This window comes from Neophocaena asiaeorientalis, unplaced genomic scaffold (genome assembly GCF_003031525.2).
Source record: "Neophocaena asiaeorientalis asiaeorientalis breed wild unplaced genomic scaffold, Neophocaena_asiaeorientalis_V1.1 scaffold476, whole genome shotgun sequence".
Lineage (NCBI taxonomy): Eukaryota > Metazoa > Chordata > Mammalia > Artiodactyla > Phocoenidae > Neophocaena > Neophocaena asiaeorientalis.
Genome location: NW_020172178.1, coordinates 283948 through 306622, shown reverse-complemented (window position 1 = coordinate 306622; position 22675 = coordinate 283948). Strand labels below are relative to the sequence as shown.

The 22675-nt window shown below is 38.6% G+C and overlaps 1 protein-coding gene across 2 annotated transcripts in view; it reads right to left on the bottom strand.

The window, feature by feature from the left end:
• Positions 1 to 18405, bottom strand: part of UNC79 (unc-79 subunit of NALCN channel complex) — a 195729-nt gene extending 177324 nt beyond the window's left edge. The window contains exons 1-4 of one of the 2 annotated variants that reach the window (XM_024759179.1): positions 18303 to 18405; positions 9625 to 9717; positions 3113 to 3168; positions 2305 to 2434 (exon numbers count right to left, since the gene is read on the bottom strand). In XM_024759179.1, coding sequence (XP_024614947.1) covers positions 2305 to 2434; positions 3113 to 3168; positions 9625 to 9717; positions 18303 to 18390 — 367 coding nt within the window. In that variant the 5' untranslated portion in view covers positions 18391 to 18405. The remainder of the gene's footprint in view (positions 1 to 2304; positions 2435 to 3112; positions 3169 to 9624; positions 9718 to 18302) is intronic. The other variant, XM_024759171.1, reaches the window with a different exon arrangement.
• Positions 18406 to 22675: the final 4270 nt, after the last annotated feature.

The following is a 22675-nucleotide window of genomic DNA, read 5'->3' as shown; positions in this document are numbered from 1 at the left end:
TTAGACAGAGACATCTTGTTCAGATAAGCCAAGAGAAGATGAGAGCATCTCTTCTGATCTCAGTAAGCATAGGCTGAGCTATTCTGGGGAGACAGGTTTGGCTGGCTCTTCCAAGAGGGTATGGTCACGGGGGTAAATGGAAGTGGCTGTCAGTTTGCCAGGCTTCTCATATGCTCTGAACAGGCAAATCTCATCATGTGGTTTCTCCATTTAAAACCTGTGCATGGGGCTTCCCTGGTGGCGCAGTGGTTGACAGTCCGCCTGCCGATGCAGGAGACACGGGTTCGTGCCCCGGTCTGGGAAGATCCCACATGCCGCGGAGCGGCTGGTCCCGTGAGCCATGGCCGCTGAGCCTGCGCGTCCGGAGCCTGTGCTCCGCAACGGGAGAGGCCACAGCAGTGAGAGGCCCGCGTACCGCAAAAAAAAAAAAAAAAAAAAAAACCTGTGCACGGTTTCACTTTGCTGCTAGGATAAAATCCACATTCTTTCATGGGCCCTGTCAGACTTTCTGCTTCTCTCTGGCTTCTCTCCTCCTGTCCCTCCACTATCTGGCTGCATATGACTTTTTCCAGTTCCTAAATACGATCATGCTATCTTCGGCCTCCAAGTCTGAACCCATGCAGTTCCTTCTGCCTCAAACTCACATTTTAGCCGTTCATGATTCACTCCCCTTATGACTCTATCTATCGTGCGTATATCTTTCAGGCATCAGCTGACATGTCACACACTTGAGGACTTTCCTTGACAACTTAACCCTCCGCAAATTTGCCCACCATCAGGGTGAGTTCAAAGGCTCTTCCTGTGTGTTCCCACAGCTCTCTGTATTTTTGCTCTACCTCAGTGCTTATTACACTGTCAGGTAGTTTCCTGGTCTTTCCCCCAGCTGGAATGTTCACACCAATGTCTTAGCCTGTTTTATTTATCACTGTATCGCCAGTGCTTGGGATAATGTCTGGCTAATAGTAGATGCCCCATAAATATTTGCTGAGGAAATGAATGAATTTCCATATCTAGACTGCATTAAGCTCCATGGGGTCTGGTTTTGTGTCAGTTCTTCTAACATCAACACAAAGTATAGTGCCTAGCACTATACTTCTCTTTCCTATAGTACTCTTTAAATATGTATCAAATGAATAAATTTCATTTGATACTAGTTACCCATTCATACATCACATAAACGCTTATTTCAGGGATCTATTGAGAAGGGATTGGTGTCAAATATTTCCGTCATTTCACCTTTTATTTTATTAGTGCTTCCAACTTCTTGCTTTTACATTCAAATTATCCACTCAGCAACGCTTAAACATTCTCCACTAGCAATGATATAAAACATCAATGATACCGATTTCCATTTTTTTAATTTACCTACTATCTACCTTCATCATTTCAATTAATACTATTGTTACCACTAAGGCCAATATTATTTGTTCTGAGTTTAGAATAAGCCCACCAAGGACCATCAATACCTCTAACACTTGGCTTTAATCAGGAACATAAAACAGACACTTGAATTATGTTAAATCCCCTCTGAACCACCTCAAATCACCTTTGGAAAGATGAGTGATGCCAAGAAAAAAGTACTTTCTCAGAATATCAGTATACAACTCCACAATAACTTGAATAAAAGCTATGCCAAAATATCCATCTCTTCCATTTTCAGAAAAAAATATTATACAGTTAAGTGGGGGGAGAGGGTAGTCACGGGCATCAGAAACTACATTAGCCATAGAGTGCTTCTTTGATTTTATAACATATAAACATAAACTACATAAGGGTTAGTTTGTTTGGTTTTTGGTAAATATATGTCTTTACAATAAACTCAGTGTTTACTTGTTGGCGATTAATTATACCAGTATTCACCAATGGTTGAGTCTTCATGTCTACCTAGGCTTTCAGGGTCATTCAATTTTTATTTAGTGCCTGAACTGGTAATGTTGAAAGCACTCCAAGCCTTCTCAACAGAGCAGAATTAGCCGCTTGGGATTTTGCTAAATCTGAGCCAATCTGCAGCATTACTGACTGCTCACGCCTTTGCAGTGATCAGCATTAGCGGTGTTAAGACAAGAGGCCAGGTGTACAGCAAATGGGACTGAAACTTAACGTGGTTTGCTATGATGTCATAAAAGCTTTTGAAATTAATTTTAATTAATTTATTTTTATACCACCTAGTTTCAAAAAGGATTTATGACAATGTCTAAAGGCACAGTAAATTTAATCTAGCAAGATTAAAAAATACAAGCAAGTGAGGCAAATGTGGCACAGAAGAAATAAAGATGGGGCATCACAGAGCTATCCTAATCTTACCTGTGTACTGTAAGCCCCTGTACTCGCTTATTGCCCCAGGAGGTTTTAAATTGGGCCAGTAATGGAACAGCATTTGCACAGCTGGAGGTTTCACCTGTGAAGGCCCATAGGCTATCACATACAAAAGATCCTAAAGGAGACAAGAAGCATATTTTCACTAGCATCATCAAATAAAAATAAAGGTAGCTCATTCAATATTACCAAAGCAGTGAAAATTCTAATGGAGAGATTGAGGTGGTTAATTTCCCTGGAATCTCATCATCCAGATGGGCTTTGCAGATTAAATCATATTATAATATTTTTAAAATTATTTTTATGGGTCCTGTAAATAAGCCCCCCAGTAGTATTCAGATGTACACTATCTTTTAACAAATTCTTCTCTCCTCAGAATAATGTGAAAGAAAGATTTTAGAATAGCATAAAGCCAGTTTGCCAAATACTGCATTTTTAAAAACATTTCCCTAAAACATATTTCTTAATAATTCACATCTCCTATTTGAAAGAAGGAAGTTTCCCAAGCAACATTTCAAATCAAGTAAAACTGTCACATAATATAGTATCTGCTAAATTTCAAGAATAAGATATATCCAAGTATATTTTCTGTCAAGCCACTGTGGTCTTCAAGTATCATTTCTGCTCTAAATGGTAAATAATTAACCAGTAAGGAAAGGATTATAAGTTCTACCATACCAAAATAATAAGACATCAATAAATTTGATCTAAACAATAGTTTTAATATGCAAACAATTTTTACTATATTATACAAATTGAACTTGTGACTATGAGTTTAATGTGGTCCCAAACTTACTTTCCAGACTTCTTGTTTATATTTCATGAGGCATTCCAATAATTGACAATGATATACTGTAAGGAAGAAAATATAATTTGAACGTGAAATGTAAATACCAGACAAAAGGTCCTTTAAAATAAACTATATTAGTCTAAATTATATTAGACTTTTCACTCTAATCATTAAACTAGAAATTACTTATTTTCATATATTCATGCCTTTCAAAACTCATAAGCCCTTGACTTTATCAAGCTTTATTCCAAGATCCTTGAGAAGTATTTTATTCATCTTAAAAAAGGAAATATTAAGAAAACTCCCTAGTAATCATACTTTTATAACATAAACTTATATCAATGTAATCAAGAACTGCACGGGGAAAAAAATAGCCTAATAGGATCATAATAACAGCTTACATTTATTGAGCGTTCATTATGTGCCAGGTACGGAGCTAAGAGCTTTATGTATTATGTATCTCATAACCACCATGTTGAAGTTAAAAAAGTGAGGTTTAGTTTCCTACCTTGCCCAAGGTTGGACAGATAGCAAGTGACAGACTGATGGATTAGAATGGCAGTCTTTTATCACCAACTCCATCTTGTTGAGGAGTCCTTAAAAGCTATACAACAGCAATCTTCTTTGATTTGCCTATGTTTACTTGAGGAATAAAGATACTTTCACCTTAGTTAGATACCCGTTTTATACCTTCCCTAATCTATCTGCCAACCCTATCATGGCACTGAAGCAGGTCTCCCTTTAGTCACCGATGACCTCCATGTCGTTCAATTCTATGGACATTTATCAGTCTGCCTCCCACTTGACTTTCAGCAACATTTAGTACTGCTGGCCACCCTCTTTCCTTGACTTCATGACTGACCCTCTCCTACTACCTGTGGCAGACACTGTTGTTGCTACTCAACTGCTATCAACAACCCTTTCTTCCTTGTTCAGCTCCCAGTACACCGACTGCCAAGCAAGACAATTTCCCAGATTCTGTTGCAGCTAGGGATGGCCATGTGACTCAGTGCTGGCCAGCAAGACCTAAGAAAGAATCTGCTGAGGAGTTTCTGAGACTCATTTTTCCTCTTTGACAGAAGGAAAGAGGCACACCAGGAGACCTTTCTCTGATTACCCTGACTGATCCTATTTTTGATAGGATTTGATGGGATATATTTTTGAAACCTGTTTTTAGATGTAGTTGTGTAAGAATATAATAACCTCCACTGTGGCATATCTTGCAAACATGAGGAGAAGTTCAAGAGAAACACAGAGATGGTCTCTCAGGCCCCTGATACTGCGGAGCTGTCTCCAAGACTTCTTCTTCCACTGGGCCAGTATCTGTTGGAGCTCCTGAAGGCCTGGTCATAAGTCAAATCCACTTTTCATTCTGTGCTCTCTTGTAAGCAATGTCACACTCATATACAGCAATATATCAGAGATACTGCAGGTTCCATTCCAGATCATAGCAAGAAAGCAAATACGGCAATAACGCAAATCATACAAATTTTTTGGTTTCTCCATGCATATAACAGTTATGTTTGCACTATACAAACATTACGTATATTAATGTATACTTTATATAAACATAAAGTATATATTAAGTGTCTATTAAGTGTGCAATAGCAATATATCTTAAAAACCAGTGTACACACCTCAGTTTTAAAATATTTCATTGCTAAAAAATGCTAACCATTGTCTGACAATGCAGGGTTGCCACAAAACTTCAATTTATAAAAAACACAATATCTGTGAAGCACAGTAGAGCAAAGTGCACTAAAAGGAGGTATGCCTGTACAACTTCAGGTACCCTCTATATGCAGTTCAGTGAATAGCACTGGACACTTACATGAGGGCTCAAAGTTCGTTACTTCTAGCCCAGAACTCAGTTCTGGGTTCATAATACAACTTCCTAATTACTGTTACCTCTTTTTTCTGAAGAAACCTGATTTTTTTGCATTTTTGTGTTTTGGATATGTATAACTATTACTGAGGTTATGTGTGATTTTTTTCCACAGCTTTATTAAGATATAATTGACATATGACATTGTATTAGTCTAAAGTATATCATCTCCTCTCAAATGCCTCAAAGACACTTCTAACATAACATGTCCAAAGTAGACCTCATGATCTTCCCTTAGAAACCTGGTTTTTCTCTTCCGGTGTCTCTTTTTGCAGTGAATGGAACCACCATGCACCCAGTTCAGAAGCCAGAATGCAACCATATCCAATACATCACCACACCCTATCAGTTCTACTTCCTAAATAGCTCTCAGATGTATCCACTTTTCTCGGCCTCAATCAACCCTGACTTTTACATGCCTACACAAATGCAATGGCCTCCTCATGGGTCAATCTGTATCCATTCCAGCTCCTTCTTAATCCATTCTCAACTGCAGCTCGGGTGACACACACACCACCACTCAAAGTCCTTCAGCACTTTTCCATTAGACTTGGGATAAACGCAGGACTCCCAGAGCCCACGACATCCTGCATGTTCTGGCCTGCAGAAGTCTACAGTCTCATCTCACACCAGGCAGCCCTCACTCTGAGCTCCAGCTACAATGACTTTTCAGTCCCACCTGCTTGCCAGGCTCCCTTCTGACATAGGAGATTCCTCTGCCTGGAAACCTCCACTCCCTGATAGGCCTTGTCAATGCTACTCATCCATCAGTCCTCAGACCAAACGTTATATTCCCAGAAAAGCCCTCTCTGACCTCTTCAATAAAAGAAAAATCCCCTTTTATAGGGTCTCATCATAGCACAAGGTACATCTTTCGAAGAACCTGTCACAATTGAAACTGGGCATTGGCTGTTACAATTATTTGATTAATGTCTTCTCCTTCCACCACACGATAAGCTTTATGAAGAGAGGAAAGGGGTCGGTTCTGTTTTACTAATTATGGTGTTCCCAGTGCCTGGCACATGGCAGATACTCAGTAACTGTTTGTGGAGTATATAAATGGTCCTCTAGACGTGGAATTTTCTGAAGTCATGACTGAGTTCTCAAGCACAGATGCTCCGGGGTACTTTCTCTTACACGGTGTCTGCTACTCTCCGTATGTTTGCTACACGAACCTTGCTCAGAGGGGTACACTGACTGCCCATGAACAGACCTAGAGAGCCCTTTATTTAAACTGCTTCCCCTCCTCAAAAATATACAATGGAGAAAAGACAGTCTCTTCAATAAGTGGTGCTGGGAAAACTGGACAGCTCCATGTAGAAGAATGAAATTAGAACACTCCCTAACACCACACACAAAAATAAACTCCAAATGGGTTAAAGACCTAAATGTAAGGCCAGACACTATAAAACTCTTAGAGGAAAACATAGGCAGAACACTCTGTGACATAAATCGCAGCAAGATCTCTTTGACCCACCTCCTAGAGTAATGAAAATAAAAACAAAAATAAACTAATGGGACCTAATGAAACTTAAAAGCTTTTGCACAGCAAAGGAAACCACAAACAAGACGAAGAGACAACCCTCAGAATGGGAGAAAATATTTGCAAACAAAGCAACTGACAAAGGATTCATCTCCAAAATATACAAGCAGCTCATGCAGCTCAACATCAAAAAAACAAACAACCCAATCCAAAAATGGGCAGACGACCTAAATAGACATTTCTCCAAAGAAGACATACAGATGGCCAACAAACACATGAAAAGATGCTCAACATCACTAATTATTAGAGAGTGCAAATCAAAACTACAATGAGGTATCACCTCACACCGGTCAGAATGGCCATCATCAAAAAAATCTACAAACAATAAATGCTGGAGAGGGTGTGGAGAAAAGAGAACCCTCTTACACTGTTGGTGGGAATGTAAATTGATACAGACACTATGGAGAAGAGTATGGAGGTTCCTTAAAAAACTAAAAATAGAACTACCATATGACCCAGCAATCCCACTACTGGGCATATACCCAGAGAAAACCAGAATTCAAAAAGACACATGCACCCCAACGTTCATAGCAGCACTATTTACAATAGCCAGGTCATGGAAGCAATCTAAATGTCCATCTACAGAGGAATGTATAAAGAAGATGTGGAACATATATACAATGGGATATCACTCAGTCATAAAAAGGAACAAAACTGGGTGACTTACAGAGATGTGGATGGACCAAGAGAGTGTCATACAGAGTGAAGTCAGAAAGAGAAAAACAAATATTGTATATTAATACATATATTGTATATTAATACAAATATTGTACATATATATGGAATCTAAAAAAATGGTATAGATGATCTTAATTACCAAACAGAAATAGAGACACAGACATAGAGAACAAATGGATACCAAGGGGGAAAGGGGTGGGGGTGGGAGGAATTGGGAGATTGGGATTGACTCGTATACGCTATTGATACTATGTATAAAATAGACAACTGATGGGAACATACTGTATAGAACAGGGAACTTTACTTAATGCACTGTAGTGTTCTAAATGGAGGGGATGTATGTATATGTATGGCTGACTCATTTTGTTGTGCAGTAGTAGAAACTAACACAACACTGCAAAGCAACTATACTCCAATGAAAATTTTAAATAAATAAATAAATAAATAGCTTCCCCTCCCAGAATGCCCCATTTACCTTATCAATCAAAATTCTATCCGTATTTTAAGACCCATTCTTTGCTCAAGTGGCACAAAGCCTTTCCTGATCATTTCAACCCACAGAGTTCCCTTCTCTGATGAATTAATACAGCCTATAGTATTTATTTGGTACTTTTTACATGCTACTTTACATTGTAAATTAATGACTTATGTAAACATGCCTAATCTTCCCAATAAGACATAAGCTCCATAGCAAGCATCATATCTTACATTTCAGGGTGGTTTTCACAATGCCTAGCATGGAGCCATGTACACAGGGGTTATGCAATGAATTCCTGGTGCCTGAGCAAGAACGCTGCTCCATCCTTGATACACAATCAGCTACAAGGACCAGGCTGCCACTTGCTGTCTCCCCCCAGTAAAAGTTCAAAGGATAATGATGCCCTACCCGCTTGATCTCAGAGAGTCCCCTGGTGGATAGCACCTCACTTCTTATGTTTCCCCCATCGTAAGATTAATTTGGGATCCCAAATGTCATTCTTAGTATAGAATAGCTAGCTATACACGTTCCCCCATGAACAGATGAAGATACAGATTAAGAAATAACAGAAGTATTTGATCACTGTGGTTTCCCAATGAAACGTTCAACTCCAAGAAGACAATGGCAGATTGCAGAGATCCGTGTTGCTGTTTACTGAGCAGTGCTTATGATGTGTCAAATCACTATGCTAAAGAAGCACTTCACACACACTTAAGTCATTAAATCCTCACAACAACATTTTAAGGTACTACAGGAAGAATTCCCATTTTATAGATGAGGGAACTTGGTCTTAGGGGAGTTAAAGAACTTGCTCAAGGTTAAGCTACCTGGCAATCTGCGCTGAGCTCAGACATGAACCCACATACCCTTAACCTCAAAGCACACGATTCTACCCAACCTGCTCTACTGCCTCCCAACTTCGAAATTAGGACCAAACCCTGATGATGAGACTTTAGTTAACTAACTAGATTCTATGTGAAGGGGTTTTCTTCAGGACATAAAATCTAATAAATATAAATGACATTGTGAGGATCCTTTAAGCCAGAGTGAGACACGAGGTATAACTTCCCCAAAAATATACATTTTAATTAAACGCACATAATAATCATAAGGAATTTCATATTTAAAGGATGACACTCCAGGCTAAGAAGCATTAAGATTTTAAATGAAAAAAATTGTTTTCCTTATGCTGAGTCAAAAACTCAATTATTATTCATTATGTAATTAAGCAGAAGGCTGAAAACAGGGCCACCAAATTTGTTCACTTTCCAAATGAAAATAAAAACTGAGTTCATATCTTAGCATGTGACTCCAACAGTCAGCCCCCTTTTAGGTCAGTTTCCCAAAGTTCATCTGCAATTACACTGATGAATGGAAATCCAACAGAATATATCAGATTATATCTGTCCCACATTACTAGAAATCAAAGAAACACAGGTCAAAATGACATATTACTTTTTATCTGTCCATCTCTATACAAATGTTATAATAACACTCAGTGACAGGTTACAATGTACTTTCACGTATAATTAGTGGGAATGTAACGAGCGATTTATGTGCAAGGATATTCATGTGGTGTCAGAGTAGCGAATTCACAAAATAGTCCCAGTGGTTATCTTTAGTTGTTAGAAGTGCAGGTGATTTTTATATTTCTAATTTAATTATTTCTATATATTTATATTCAAGCAATTTCCAGTCAGTGTTCTAAAACTGTGTTCTCAGACATTCTAAAAAGATCAGTAGTCAGCAAGATGACTGCTAATAGCAAGAGGCAAAGGAAATTTATTTCAAGTTGAAAGTCTGTTTTCTAACACATCTCCAGTTTCTATTTACCAAGAGAAGTTCTTCTCACATGAGAATTCCTAGCTTGCTTATTTGATGTCTTATTTAATTATTGGTTTGGAATTACTGAAGCCATCCAAATTTTCACTTACCTGGATTGGATGTGTACTGCATTGCAATCATTAGCATGGATGATGCGGAGAGATTAACGTGGGCAGGAACACCTTCTCTCCTTGAGGAGCCCACTGAAACCAAAATTTTTTTGATTAGACACAATTTATTTATATATATATATATATATATTTATATATTTGTACATTTATATTTAGTTGCTAATTTGCATAGAGCATGAGAGCTGAGAAGAAACTTGAAAAAAAAAATCAATAGAAGTTTTGCATAAATAAAACCACAAAATTTGTCCTAGCCTACAAACGCTACAGTAGTCATTATCATAGGCACATTTAGGGAGAATCTTCTAGGAGCACGAGTAATGCCAGAAGGTAATGTAATCGTTTTATCAGAATTGTACTTAAATGTGATCTCTGTTTCCAAGATGTTTATATCTAGGTAGAAAAGAAAGAAAAAACAGAATCCTCCATGTACCCAAATATAAGGCATATTGAAGGTTATCCAAATAAGAAGGTAAAAATAAAACATTTTTGAACATGACTTGAATGCATTAACTTTAAGAGATGCAGATGAAAGAGTCTACTTTTAATGGGTACCATATGCATTTAGTTATATCAATTTCAAAATTATTTTCAACTCTCACCTATAATTAAACAATTTTATTCAAACCTTCACATGTAACTTCATCATCATAATCACCATGACAATCACTTTTTTAGTTTTCCAGAGCTTACCATCTTCACATCCACCTGAGTTGTTTGAAATACAGCACTTTTTGAATCTGTGAATAATGCTGTTGCTGGACATTTTATCCTATCCCGCAGTATTCAATCACAAAGTCAGTTGGTTTCTTCAAAATTCATCTTTTAGCCGTATAATTGTGATCTCCATGTGATAACCACTTACATACTGCTTTTAAGAGACATCTTTAAGTGGCTTGTTTAGGATGACATCCAATACTGTATTAACTTTCTTTCTCTTTCTTTTTTAATAGAGGGTATCAGGTAACCTCTATAAGCATCCAGAACTATCACTGATGGAGGTCATTCGGGGTAATATGCTGTCCCCAGAGTATTTTATTATTCTAAACACAGTAACTGAGAAAGGGCCCACAATACTTTACAAGGACTCAAATATAAAATGAATTCCTTTTCTCAGGATAATTGCAGGAATAGCAGAAACCTCTCCTTAGAGCTGGGCTCCTGTAGCAAATTGTCAAGAAAGCATGAACAGAACAGTAAACAGTGACTATAACACCCTCAAAAAGTCAACTCTCAATTTCCAACACATACTGCAGAAGACCATCAACATAGACAACAAGAAAAAAGCAGATAACCCTAAAATCTGCTTTATTTTAAAGTATTAAAGTGCAATGTGTGGGAATAGTATCTCACCTATAACCGACAAGAATAAGGCAACTTATAATAAAACACAGGTATAAAAGAATCATTCAAGCACTAATAAAAGGTTTGTTGTATAGTAAAGTAGAGAAGACAAAAAAAAATTTAACACGATTCTTCTTTTTAACGTAAAAAAACTGAGCACCACAATGGACAGTGGCCTTTACAATAGCTTTAAAGAAATAAACAAACAAAACAGATCTATAATTAAGTTCCATTTACCTGAGTTTGCTTTTATTAGTAACTTACTGCTGGGCTGCTGCTAACCCACTAAGCAGGTGATATTCAGGTACATAAATTAGTTTGGTTTTACAATATAAATAAGAATTAGTTATTATACAAAGATGTGAGGATCAGCTCACTGCTCTTAGATGTTAAAGCTGATTAATCAAAAATACGATTAATCAAGGAAAACAATCTTTGTGCCAAATCCTAAAGAACAAGATTCAGTTTCAGAGTTTAGACAGGGAGGTGGTTCAAATTCAGCTTCCAGGGCCCCATACCTAGAGAGTCTAACTCAATCAGTTTGGAAGCAGGAAAGCTATATGTTTAATAAGGACATCAAGTGATTCTGACCAAGTGGGTCTTAGAGCTGCATTTGTACTACTACAGGAATGAGAACAAGAAAGGAAATACTCAGTAAGGTGTCCAAGTGTGGGAGGAATAATTGCATGCCCTTGTGTTCTTTCTTTAAGGGGGAAAAAAAGCAAAAGAAAGTGTAGTCTTTGACATACGCAAGGAAAAATAATTATATGTATACTATATCCATTCCTTTTGGGACAAGTGTTTTCACCTTCATTTAAACTCATTTCAAACTTTTAAACTATAAGTGTTTCTAAAAAATGAAAACTACTTATTAAGGTAGGCTGAGAAGCACTGTGCCTGTAGGCCTTTAAAAATGGGAGAGATGGGACTTCCCTGGTGGTCCAGTGGGTGGGACTCCACGCGCCCAGTGCAGGGGGCCCGAGTTTGATTCCTGGTTGGGGAACTGGATCCCGCATGCATGCCACAGCTAGGAGTTCGTATGCTGCAACTAAGAGATCCCGTGTGCTGCAGCTAAGATCCGGTGCAGCCAAAATAAATAAATAAATAAATATTTTTTTTAAAAAAAATGGGAGGGCTTCCCTGGTGGCGCAGTGGTTGAGAGTCCGCCTGCCGATGCAGGGGACATGGGTTCGTGCCCCAGTCCGGGAATATCCCACATGCTGCTGAGCGGCTGGGCCCGTGAGCCATGGCCGCTGAGCCTGCGCGTCCGGAGCCTGTGCTCCGCAACGGGAGAGGCCACAACAGTGAGAGGCCCGCATACCGCAAAAAAAAAAAAAAAAAAATGGGAGAGATGCCCAAATGTCTCAGATGATTTAGATGAAGTTTATTTGGAGAACAGGACAAATGGCTCGGTGACCTCTGAATGTCCCCCCTACCCCTACAAATCTACGCTCTCCCTCAAGAATGGTCAGCCACAAAGCCAAGAGTGCTCCAGCCCTCAGAAACCGGCTCCAATATTTCTATAAACAGACAGCGCCTTGCAATTTCATAGCTTTCTAACAGACTGAACAAAATCACCACAATTCTAATTTAATAAACATGCAGAGGTACACATCATTTATTGAATCTTGTTAAAAAGGCACGAGGCAAACAGATGTGCAGCTTGTCCCCATGAGGGTGTCTAAGGTCAAAGCTACACACGATGGAAGGAAGCAGAGAAGTAATAAAAATAAGAAAATTTTATATTTAATTTTGTGCTCAGAAAATACAATTAAGTTTTAAGACCTATTCCCTCATCTTCCTAGCACCACCAAAACAATCATTACCACCATCCCCTCCTTCTATGAACAATAACAATTTCTTAATCTGTTTCTGCATTTTATAATTCCTAACGTGTTATCATGTATAGCTCTTATATGATTCTCATTAAAAAAAAAAAGGTATATGGGAAAAGCCATCTTATAAACGAGAAACCAAATTTTGCATGTGGACACCAACCTAATTATTAGGACTACAGCCTGCCACTTGACTTCACAGCTAATGTGCTAGTCACTTATTTATTCACAGAGTATTTTTCTTTTCAGTATCCAGACATTGTTCTAGGCCCTTGAGACACAGCCATAAATAAGATAGGCAAGTCTTTGTCTTTATGAAGCTTAAATGCTAGAGCTGTGCTATCCAATATAGTAGCCACATGTGGTTAAATTTAAACTAATTAAAAGTAAACTAAATTAAAAACCTCTCTCTCACTAGATACATTTTCAAGTGTTCAGTTGCCACATGTGGCTAGCGGCTATTCTACTGGACAGCACAGAATTTTATATAACATTTCCATCATTGCAGAAAGTTCTGTGGACAGCACTGTTCCAGAGGAACAGGCCACCAAATACCTGTGAAGAAATATAAAGCAGGGCCAGGGAATACGCAGAAAGCAATGGAAGGTCCTATTTTAGCTTGAGAGTAAGGAAGGGCCTCTGGGAAGACTATGATACTTGAGCTGAGACCTGAAGGGAATGAGGAAGCAAATCACGTGACCATTTGCACGAAGGGCTTTTGACACAGAGGAAAAGCAAAAGCTTGGTGCCTTTATGAAACTGCAGAAAGGCCCATATGGACAGAGCAGAGTGAACATTAGCAGACACAAGTGATGAAGTAGTGAGATAAGCAGGGCCCACATCACAAGGCAGAGGGCCTTGTGGGCCACGGAAGGGTGTTGAATTTGATTTGTAGGAGTGATCGGAGGCTATTACACGTTTTCGAAGAGGCAAGTGACATGATCTGACTCACATGTTTGGAGGATAGCTCTGGCTTTTTGGTGGAGAGCAGGCTGTAGGGGGGCTAAGAGTAGAAGCACGGAGACCGGCTCAGAAGCTATTGGTCTGGTCCAGATGAGAGACAGTGGCAAGAAGTGGTCTGAATTGAAATATATTTAAATAAACCCCTCTAGTCTTATACCTTTTTAAGGGGTAAAGGTAAGGGAATCACCTGGGAAGAAGAAAAACATTCTGATGCCCGTTCTACCACATGACAGAACCATTTCCTGTGCTGCCTGGATCAGCAAGTGGCCTCTGTTTGTGGAAAGCAGAGGCAACTGTGTTCCATGGGGTAGGGTTTGAGCATAAGATACCTGTGCTGTCAGAAGGTCGTATCAGTTCAACATAAAGGGAGGACTAAGACACCATGAACCTGAAGTCTATGTAGCATTAAAATATGTGCAGATTGGTAGATTAATAAAAAGTCACAGAGACAGGATTGCCCATCAACACTGCAGAGGTGTTCTGTCAGGTTCTAGGAGATCTAAACCTGACACAGCAATTACTGCTGTTATACAACACACTCTAGGGGGGAAAAATCCCAAGCCTCAGCAGATGGCCCGTTATTATTTCAAGCAATATTTAAGATGATAAAATTTCAGGACAACATGTGATTTTGAGCAGAATATTGGAATTAGTTGCAATGGGATTTGACACGGCCGTTATCTGACTGAGTGTTACACATTGATACAACATCAGACAATATTCAAAGGTCATTCCCATATGTTATGTCATGGCCTTCACAACAAACATCGTGATGTAGACAAGTGAGGTTACGATTATTCACAAATTTACAGCTAAAGAAACTAAAGTTTGATAAGGTTGAGAGATTCAGCCTACAATTCAGCCCTTCTGGATTCCTATTCCAAAACATTTCCCACAATTCAATAATAAAGCTCTTAAAGTATAGTAAGATCTACTTTATAAAAATAATCATTAGCTAATAAAACAGATTTTATATATAAAAGATTATTCGAATACCATCAATATCTTGTGTTGGTATTTTACTGTCTTTTTTCTATTATCTTTACTTACTAGTGTTTGGAAGATCATAGAACATAACACACATCCTCTGTAGTAGCGATAGAACAAAAAAATGATACAGGGCCAATGGTTTGGAAGCAGACCTTCAATTAAATCATACAATTGCTTTTAATTCGATGCAAAGAGGATGAGTGATTTTTGAGGAAATTTAAGTTGGAAAAGAAACTAGATGAGACTGCACAGTTCAGGATACCAAGATACCGCTAGAAGGCTCTTTCAGTGACTTAATTGTTCAGCTTTACTATTCACGTTAAAATAATGTATCCTACGTCACATAATGCTCATTTGGGACCCGCTTTTTCTTCTCTCTGCCAAAATATCATCTTCCCAACATCCATATTTCAATTTGGTCCACAAATCACAGAACCTTTGTGGAAAAAGAGAGGTTTCCATGGTGAAATGCAAATGACTTTTTCAATCCTTAGTAACTCCTTTAATATATAAACAAAGCCTATTGCACACATGTGGAATAAAAACAAGTGTATCTTAATATATACACAAGGAAAGAGTTAACAAGAACAGGTTATGTCAAAGGGAATTTGTATAATAAATTGCAGTTTGCTCTGCAGCACCTCAAAGGAGTTATTTAAAATAAAAGCAACAGTACTTGGTTTAATGACAAAAATGACATAAAAGACATAACTGATATACATGCAGGGCTCTTAAACTGAAGGAGCTGCAATACCTCATTAGGTCCACTTGAGAGCTCAGACTTTCATCTTCTAAGTCCTTAATGATATAATCATTTAACACCTGAAAAACTGTCCATGTATTACATTTGACCTTGTGAATACCATACCAAAGAGATAAAAGCCTTTTTGTCTCAAAGACTTTATCAAGTACTCAGAAAATGCAACATCCTTCATCTCAGGCCTGAAATAAAAATATTCTCGAAGAAGTTAAATGCTCCCCTCTTGTTCTGGTCAGAATTTCTACACACTGAAACAACTTCCAAAAATAAAACCAACATGGGTGCAAACAACAGGCACACGTTCTCACATCAATTCAGTTTGACTTGATTAATCTGGAACTCCATCCCCTCCATCTTTGGATCTACGTCCTTTGTATCTACTCTATGAAGGAATAAGTACAAAAGAAATGCCCGAATGGTTTAATAGAATTTGGCTTTAAAGATTAGTACCACAATTTCTTTTCAAAGATTTAAAGATGACACAGACTGGCTACTGTTGATGAGAAACGAGAAAGTCAGAACTAGGAGACTAAAACCAGAGCAGCAAAATAAATGAACCAGATCAGCGATTGCATTGGAGGAAGATATGTGCCTCTTACGTAAAATAAGATTGATGTTATTTAACCTAGAATTATTAAGACAGAAATAACCTTAGAGATGGAACATTATTCTCTAAACCTCTCCTTTACAGTAAAAAAAAAAATGGAGACAAAAATGACTTGTCCCTACCCTTTAAACGAACACCAAGCTACTCCACTAATAAGCACTAAAATTTTCACACAATTTTTGTAAACTCAACTTACTATTTTGTTCTCCTTAGTTGCCAAGTTCACACATTTAAATAAGTAAGGATTCCAATGTGACTACAAGGCATGTTTTGGGGTCTGCTTCTAATTAAGCAGAAATTAATAATCAAGGGTGAAGAAACAAGTTGCCAGCTGTCACATGCTCGTTTGCTCTTTATAAATTCAAGGGCCTGAAATACGCACTACATCTCCCAAAATTATTAACTTATTTCTAAGAAGGAAGGATACAGTGAATTTACACTCGTTATTAGAAAGATGCAGCCTCACCTGCTATTCTTAAAAGAAAAAAATTTCTATGCCTAAGTTTAACAGTTAACATACTTATTAAAAAAAATACAGGGGTGCCTCCCTGGTGACACAGTGGTTGAGAGTCCGCCTGCCGATGCAGGGGACACGGGTTCGTGCCCCGGTCCGGGAAGATCCCACATGCCGTGGAGCAGCTGGGCCCGTGAGCCATGGCCGCTGAGCCTGCGCGTCCGGAGCCTGCGCTCCGCAACGGGAGAGGCCACAACAGTTAGAGGCCCGCGTACCGCAAAAAAAAAAAAAAAAATACAACTATGCAATCCTAAGGCTGTATCCATAAGCAAGTACTTGTCAATAAGGATACACAGAACCAAGAAAGAGAACGATCAAATATTCTATTACTTGAACAGTAAAATCAGTCTGCTAATTTTTTAAATAGCTATATAATTTAGGCAGAAGTCAGACTCTTTGTTTAAAAGACTTGAAAATTACAATTCCATAGCTAAAATTAAACTGAATTGTAAAATAAGTAAATGTGGCTCAAAGGTACATATGTTTACCAACTGTTATTACAAAGCAACAACTTTAATAAGATCATAAAAGTACATAACATTAAAACAGTGAAAAATGATCTCTAGGAATTGAATGTGACCAACACAGGCATTATTATAGAACAAGAGTTGAGGGAAGGAGAGAAGTAAACTAACACTTATTGAACACTAGGCATTGTGCTAGCACTCTATCAACATTCCAGTTAATCATCTCAATTGTCACAGCGACCTTATGAGGCAGTATTATCATTATTCTCATTTTACAGGTAAGAAACAGAAAGGTTAGGTAACTTGCCTAAGCTCACACAGCTAGTTGGTAGCAGAGCTGTGATTTGAATCTAGATATGTTTGACTCCTAAACCCATAATCTTTTCAGATTATCTACTGAAACGTAAATTAATTAATCACCCATTTCTTTTAAAAAATACTCTAGCAGGACTTTGATCATAAAAAACACAACCCAACTTATTTTTTTCTCTCTGTTATCACATCTGGAAAGCCTGCAGAATTAAGTTTATAAAAGTGAAACAGAATTCATATCGATTCCATGTTTATAAGAGTACCTTGCACATGAGTTGTAAATTTCAGCTTTTTACAAAGTGTTTTCATAAATTTTGACTCATTTTGTCATCACAGCACCCCTGTGAGGGAAAGCTGATGATATCATCATTCTGGAGATGAGGTTTCAACTATGTCAGTCGCCCAACCTCATATCATACGTCAGATTTCAGATAGAACTGAGACCACAGGAGATCTACGTATCCTGATTCTATCCATTGCTCTTCCCGACACACCCTACTTCTTTCAGATGCAAAAGATAAGAATTACTACATCAAAGGCAACACTTTGCTCCACCCTCTTCTCTAAAGTAGCCAAAAAATACCATAATTTATGTGGAGGAAATACAGACTGTGCCTTGACATGTTCCTTCTTCCTATCCAATAAGATCAAACTAAGTGAATAAAACAGTTCTAAGGTATAATTGTCTTTTCATTTCTTTGATGTTCACCATACTATTCATGCTGAAATAACTGAATTTAAATCAAAGCACATGTATACAGCAAGTGATTCCATTATAATCTTGAAAATCTGTAGCCTAAACAGCAAAAGCAATTTCCATTCATACAACACATAAAAATAATCGAGTATTAGGTAAGACCGAACTTACATATAGCCATTGGTAGAAAAGATGTGCTGAGATATTCAATAATATCCTTGTGCAGAAACGGAGGAAAGGTAGCTAAAGTTGATATCATCGTGTAGGGCAAAGTACTCAGAATATCATCATTGAGAAAGGGGAGCAAACACGTAGTTGTATAAAATATTGACTGTCCAAGATCTACAAAACGAAATGAAGTAATCAGTCACTGAATATTTTGCCATCTAACAAAAAATGCTAATTTTACATTTTAAGTTTTTATGAACTGGTTTAAATTACAAGCAACCATCACTCCCTTCCTATCAAGAGTTCTGCAGAGTGCGTACACAGTCTTTGATGAATGATTGCATTAAGAAATATACAGGGCTTCCCTGGTGGCACAGTGGTTGAGAGTCCGCCTGCCGATGCAGGGGACATGGGTTCGTGCCCCAGTCCGGGAAGATCCCACATGCCACGGAGTGGCTGGGCCCGTAAGCCATGGCCGCTGAGCCTGCGCGTCCGGAGCCTGTGCTCCGCAGCGGGAGAGGCCCACGTACCGCAAAAAAAAAAAAAAGAAAAAAATATACAGTTGATTCGTGAACAACACAGGTTTGAACTGTGTGGGTCCACTTACACATGGATTTTTTCAATAAATATAGTACCTGTATCTTCATTTTACAGATCTTTAAATCAACTAAGTGTGGGGAAAAGTTTGTGTTCAATTACAGATCACAATAAGTGGAACCCAAAGAACTAGGGTCTGAGTCCTGATTCTATCCAAACTGTCTCAGCTCCCAGCCCTTAGGTGAGTCATTTATCAATTCCTTTGTTTTTGAGGCAGAGAGAGCAGCAGAGATTGCAGATTTTCAACTGTACGGGGGCTCAGTGCCCCTAACCCCACAAGTTGCTCGAGGGTCAACCATATCTATGATGTGAGCTTTTCCTCAACACCTTATCCATCTTCAGTAGTACTTGGTATTCATATTACTCCCTGATATCATAAATTAAAAGCACTTTCCAAGTGATTAACGAATCTTGAAATCCTTCCAGCATTCTTACCTCTGTTACATTTTACACAAGATCACTGTGGCACAGCGATGTTAAATTATTTTCTCACGGGAATTTTTAGAAAAGTCAAGGGCAAGACTGGGAATAAAACCGTGCTATTTCTGCTCCATCGACCGAACAATCCTCCTACATCTGGAGTCCCGGGCAATGAAGTAATCTGCGTCTTCCAGCACAGCGGCCGATTCAGCACGCACCAAAGAAAGGAAGCCGTAAACGGATACTGCATGACCCTGAGCACTTAGTTATCAATGATCACAGAAGGACGTGCCACCTAATAATAATCTTTCTATCAACATTTTTAAGTGACAGGAACAGTACCTACCTCACTTCAGTAGAAGGATTGTTAGGTTTAAATGAGAAAAACGTAAAGTGCTTAACATAGCACCTAATGTGTGCTCCACAAATATTAGGTATTATTATGAATATTAATATTATTATTATTACCTGCACAAGGAGTAAAAATAGAGGACATTCAAAGAATCATAACGATTTAGCTTTAGAATGCATGTAAACTAAATCCCATTACACTGAATATATATTTTGATGTCTCTGGATCTCCTGATATACAGGTCACCAGCCAAGACTTGACAATGAAGACTTTTTCTCATTTTCGTATCCATCATAAAAGAAAATTATTAGACTTGTTTGTCTTGTAGCAGATGCGCCTTCTTTGTGCTATTTTGATGCCTAATGTTAATTCTGATTATCATTAGAATTAATATGCCACCTCAACAAGCACATCAACTGACAGCCGAGAGGATGTGGCCACACTGCCCACTGGGGAGTGAGGGTCAGTCAACCTTGGGCTCAAATTGATAAAATCGAATGAGTGTAATCGAACAAGGAATACAAGTGTATTCCTAAGAACTGACTGAGTCTGTGCACATAAGACACCTCAGCTGCCTTTTAGCCTAGTTACAGAACATTGGCACTGAAAGGAACCTGAAGCCCCCCTGGAATATTTTTTAAATGAGGAGACTGAGGCCCAGAGAAGGGAAGTGATTGCCCAAGATCACCTGAGAGTTAGTAGCTGAACTGCAACAAAAATGCAGCTCTGGGGCTTCCCTGGTGGCGCAGTGGTTGAGAGTCCGCCTGGCGATGCAGGGGACACGGATTTGTGTCCCGGTCCGGGAAGATTCCACATGCCGCGGAGCAGCTGGGCCCGTGAGCCATGGCCGCTGAGCCTGCGCGTCCGGAGCCTGTGCTCCGCAACAGGAGAGGCCACAGCAGTGAGAGGCCCGCGTACCGCAAAAAAAAAAAAAAAAAAAAAAAATGCAGCTCTGCTGGGTACAGTACAAGTTCAGTGGTTCTCAAACCTGGTGCACAGAAGAATCACCCAGAGAGCTAGTTAAAAATTCAGATCCTCAGGACCCACCCCTCAGTCATTCTTATTTAGAAGTTCCAGGTTGGGAACCAGAATTCCACGTTCCGAACTCCCTCCCTCGGAAAGTCTGATGTCATTCAGATCAAAACAGGGTTGTATTGGTTTTTAACCTCTAAGGGATGGTCTAGAGTTTTTCCTATCTTCTAAGATCTGTTATGCAGAACACAGCCTATAGATAACAGTAAAGAGGAAGGTCACAAAATAGCTGTGGGTAAAAGAGCAAAAATACAAATAATCCCCCCTGAAATTGTCACAATTTACACATTAACTGAATGTGAATGCTTTTATCTTAATCAAGGGGCCCTAACTCAGTGGCCCATCCCAAGACCAGGCAGGTAGTCACAAAGGAAAAGCACTGACAAGTTCACCACCATGGCAAGCTCCGGGAATATTACATTCAAAGAGTCATCTCCTTTAAGTTCTGAGCTGAGATAGGATCACAATAAAAGTGACTAGACTCAAACAGCTACAAAATTGTACAATAAGCAAACTCACAAGTTTCTACATTTTTTTATATTCACTGTTATACAGAATTGTAAATATAAGAAAAAACAAATTAATAATCATTATTTCATCATTTTTATAAAAGAAGATTTCTTTTTTTAAGTTCAGAACACATCTTACTAAATAAACCATTAAGCATTCTCTTAGGAAAGTTAGCCATAATTAAAAGACAAAATAACCTCCACCACCCACCCATTTCTGAAATTCCAATTTTTTGGACAGTGAAACTTTGGTTATCATACCTCTATGGACCAAATTATCAGTGCTTTAAAGTTAAGACAACTGGTGTATTAAAAGCTCATTTGCTGCAAAAGTCATTTTTCTTACTGTATGATTTTTCACTTGATTCTCCCAAATATAATATTGAATACTTAAGCAGTAGATATTATTGTGCTCCTTTTTATGGGTTAGAAGAATTTGGTAAGCATGCAAGATAATGAAATTTACTAAAGACACACAGTAGAAAGAGGAAGAGTTAAGAAAAGAAGCATGCTCTTAGGCTTCTGTCCTAAAGCACCACTAAGACTGTGTAGTGTATACCATACATGGCATGCATATACTATATATGGCATATAGCACCACTATACACTGTACCACTTGGTCAACATTTTCTAATAACTATTGATTGTTTGTTAAATTTGGAAGAGTTCTTAGAGATTCCTTATTATCTAACCTCCTGGGTTTAAAGACAGGAAAAATGAGTCCCGGAGAGATTCTGTGATTTTTTTCCCAAAAATCACAGAATTAGTCAGTGGATATGACGTGCCCTTTAAGCTCCACCTCATACATTTTCTGCGGGGCAAGTTTTTAAAACTTAACCCTCAAATCGTAATTTCAACCAGAGTCTCCCTGATAAGCAGATCAGGGGAGAATAGGTAAGTTCCTTTTATAGTCTTCCTCCTTTCTCAAGCCCATTCCCCCCACCCATGGGGGGACCCACTTGGGTAACATCCCTCTGGCCATAAAACAGCAAAAAAATGATAATAAGGGAAACACCATAATTAAGTTTCAGTGTAAGAAAGGTTTTAGCCGCACAGAGACCTTTCAAGCAATTTATTATAATAACAACAACAGTCCGTAGCATCTATAAACATACATGTACATTTTCAAAAGTTTTGATTAAATGCTCACCATGTTGGCCATGCTGTAGTAAAGGAACTAGATCCAGGAGAGTCACCAAAGTCACGTAGAGGCCTTGATAGTCCAAAGAAGGGTAGTCTGACAAGTGAGCATCACGACTTTGCAGGCCACGTTCAGAGGGAGCATCTCGCAGGACGCTGTAAAGGAGGGAGCGAGTAACAGTAGGGTTGATGGAACTGACCTGCGGTCTTAGAGATGGGGTGAGTGGGAATGGCACAGGAAAAAGACACATGGTCATGGGCACTGTCAAATTGGAGGCATCTTGGTTTTCCTTCTTCCCTGTGCGGGACAAAATGCTGTTGGGGGG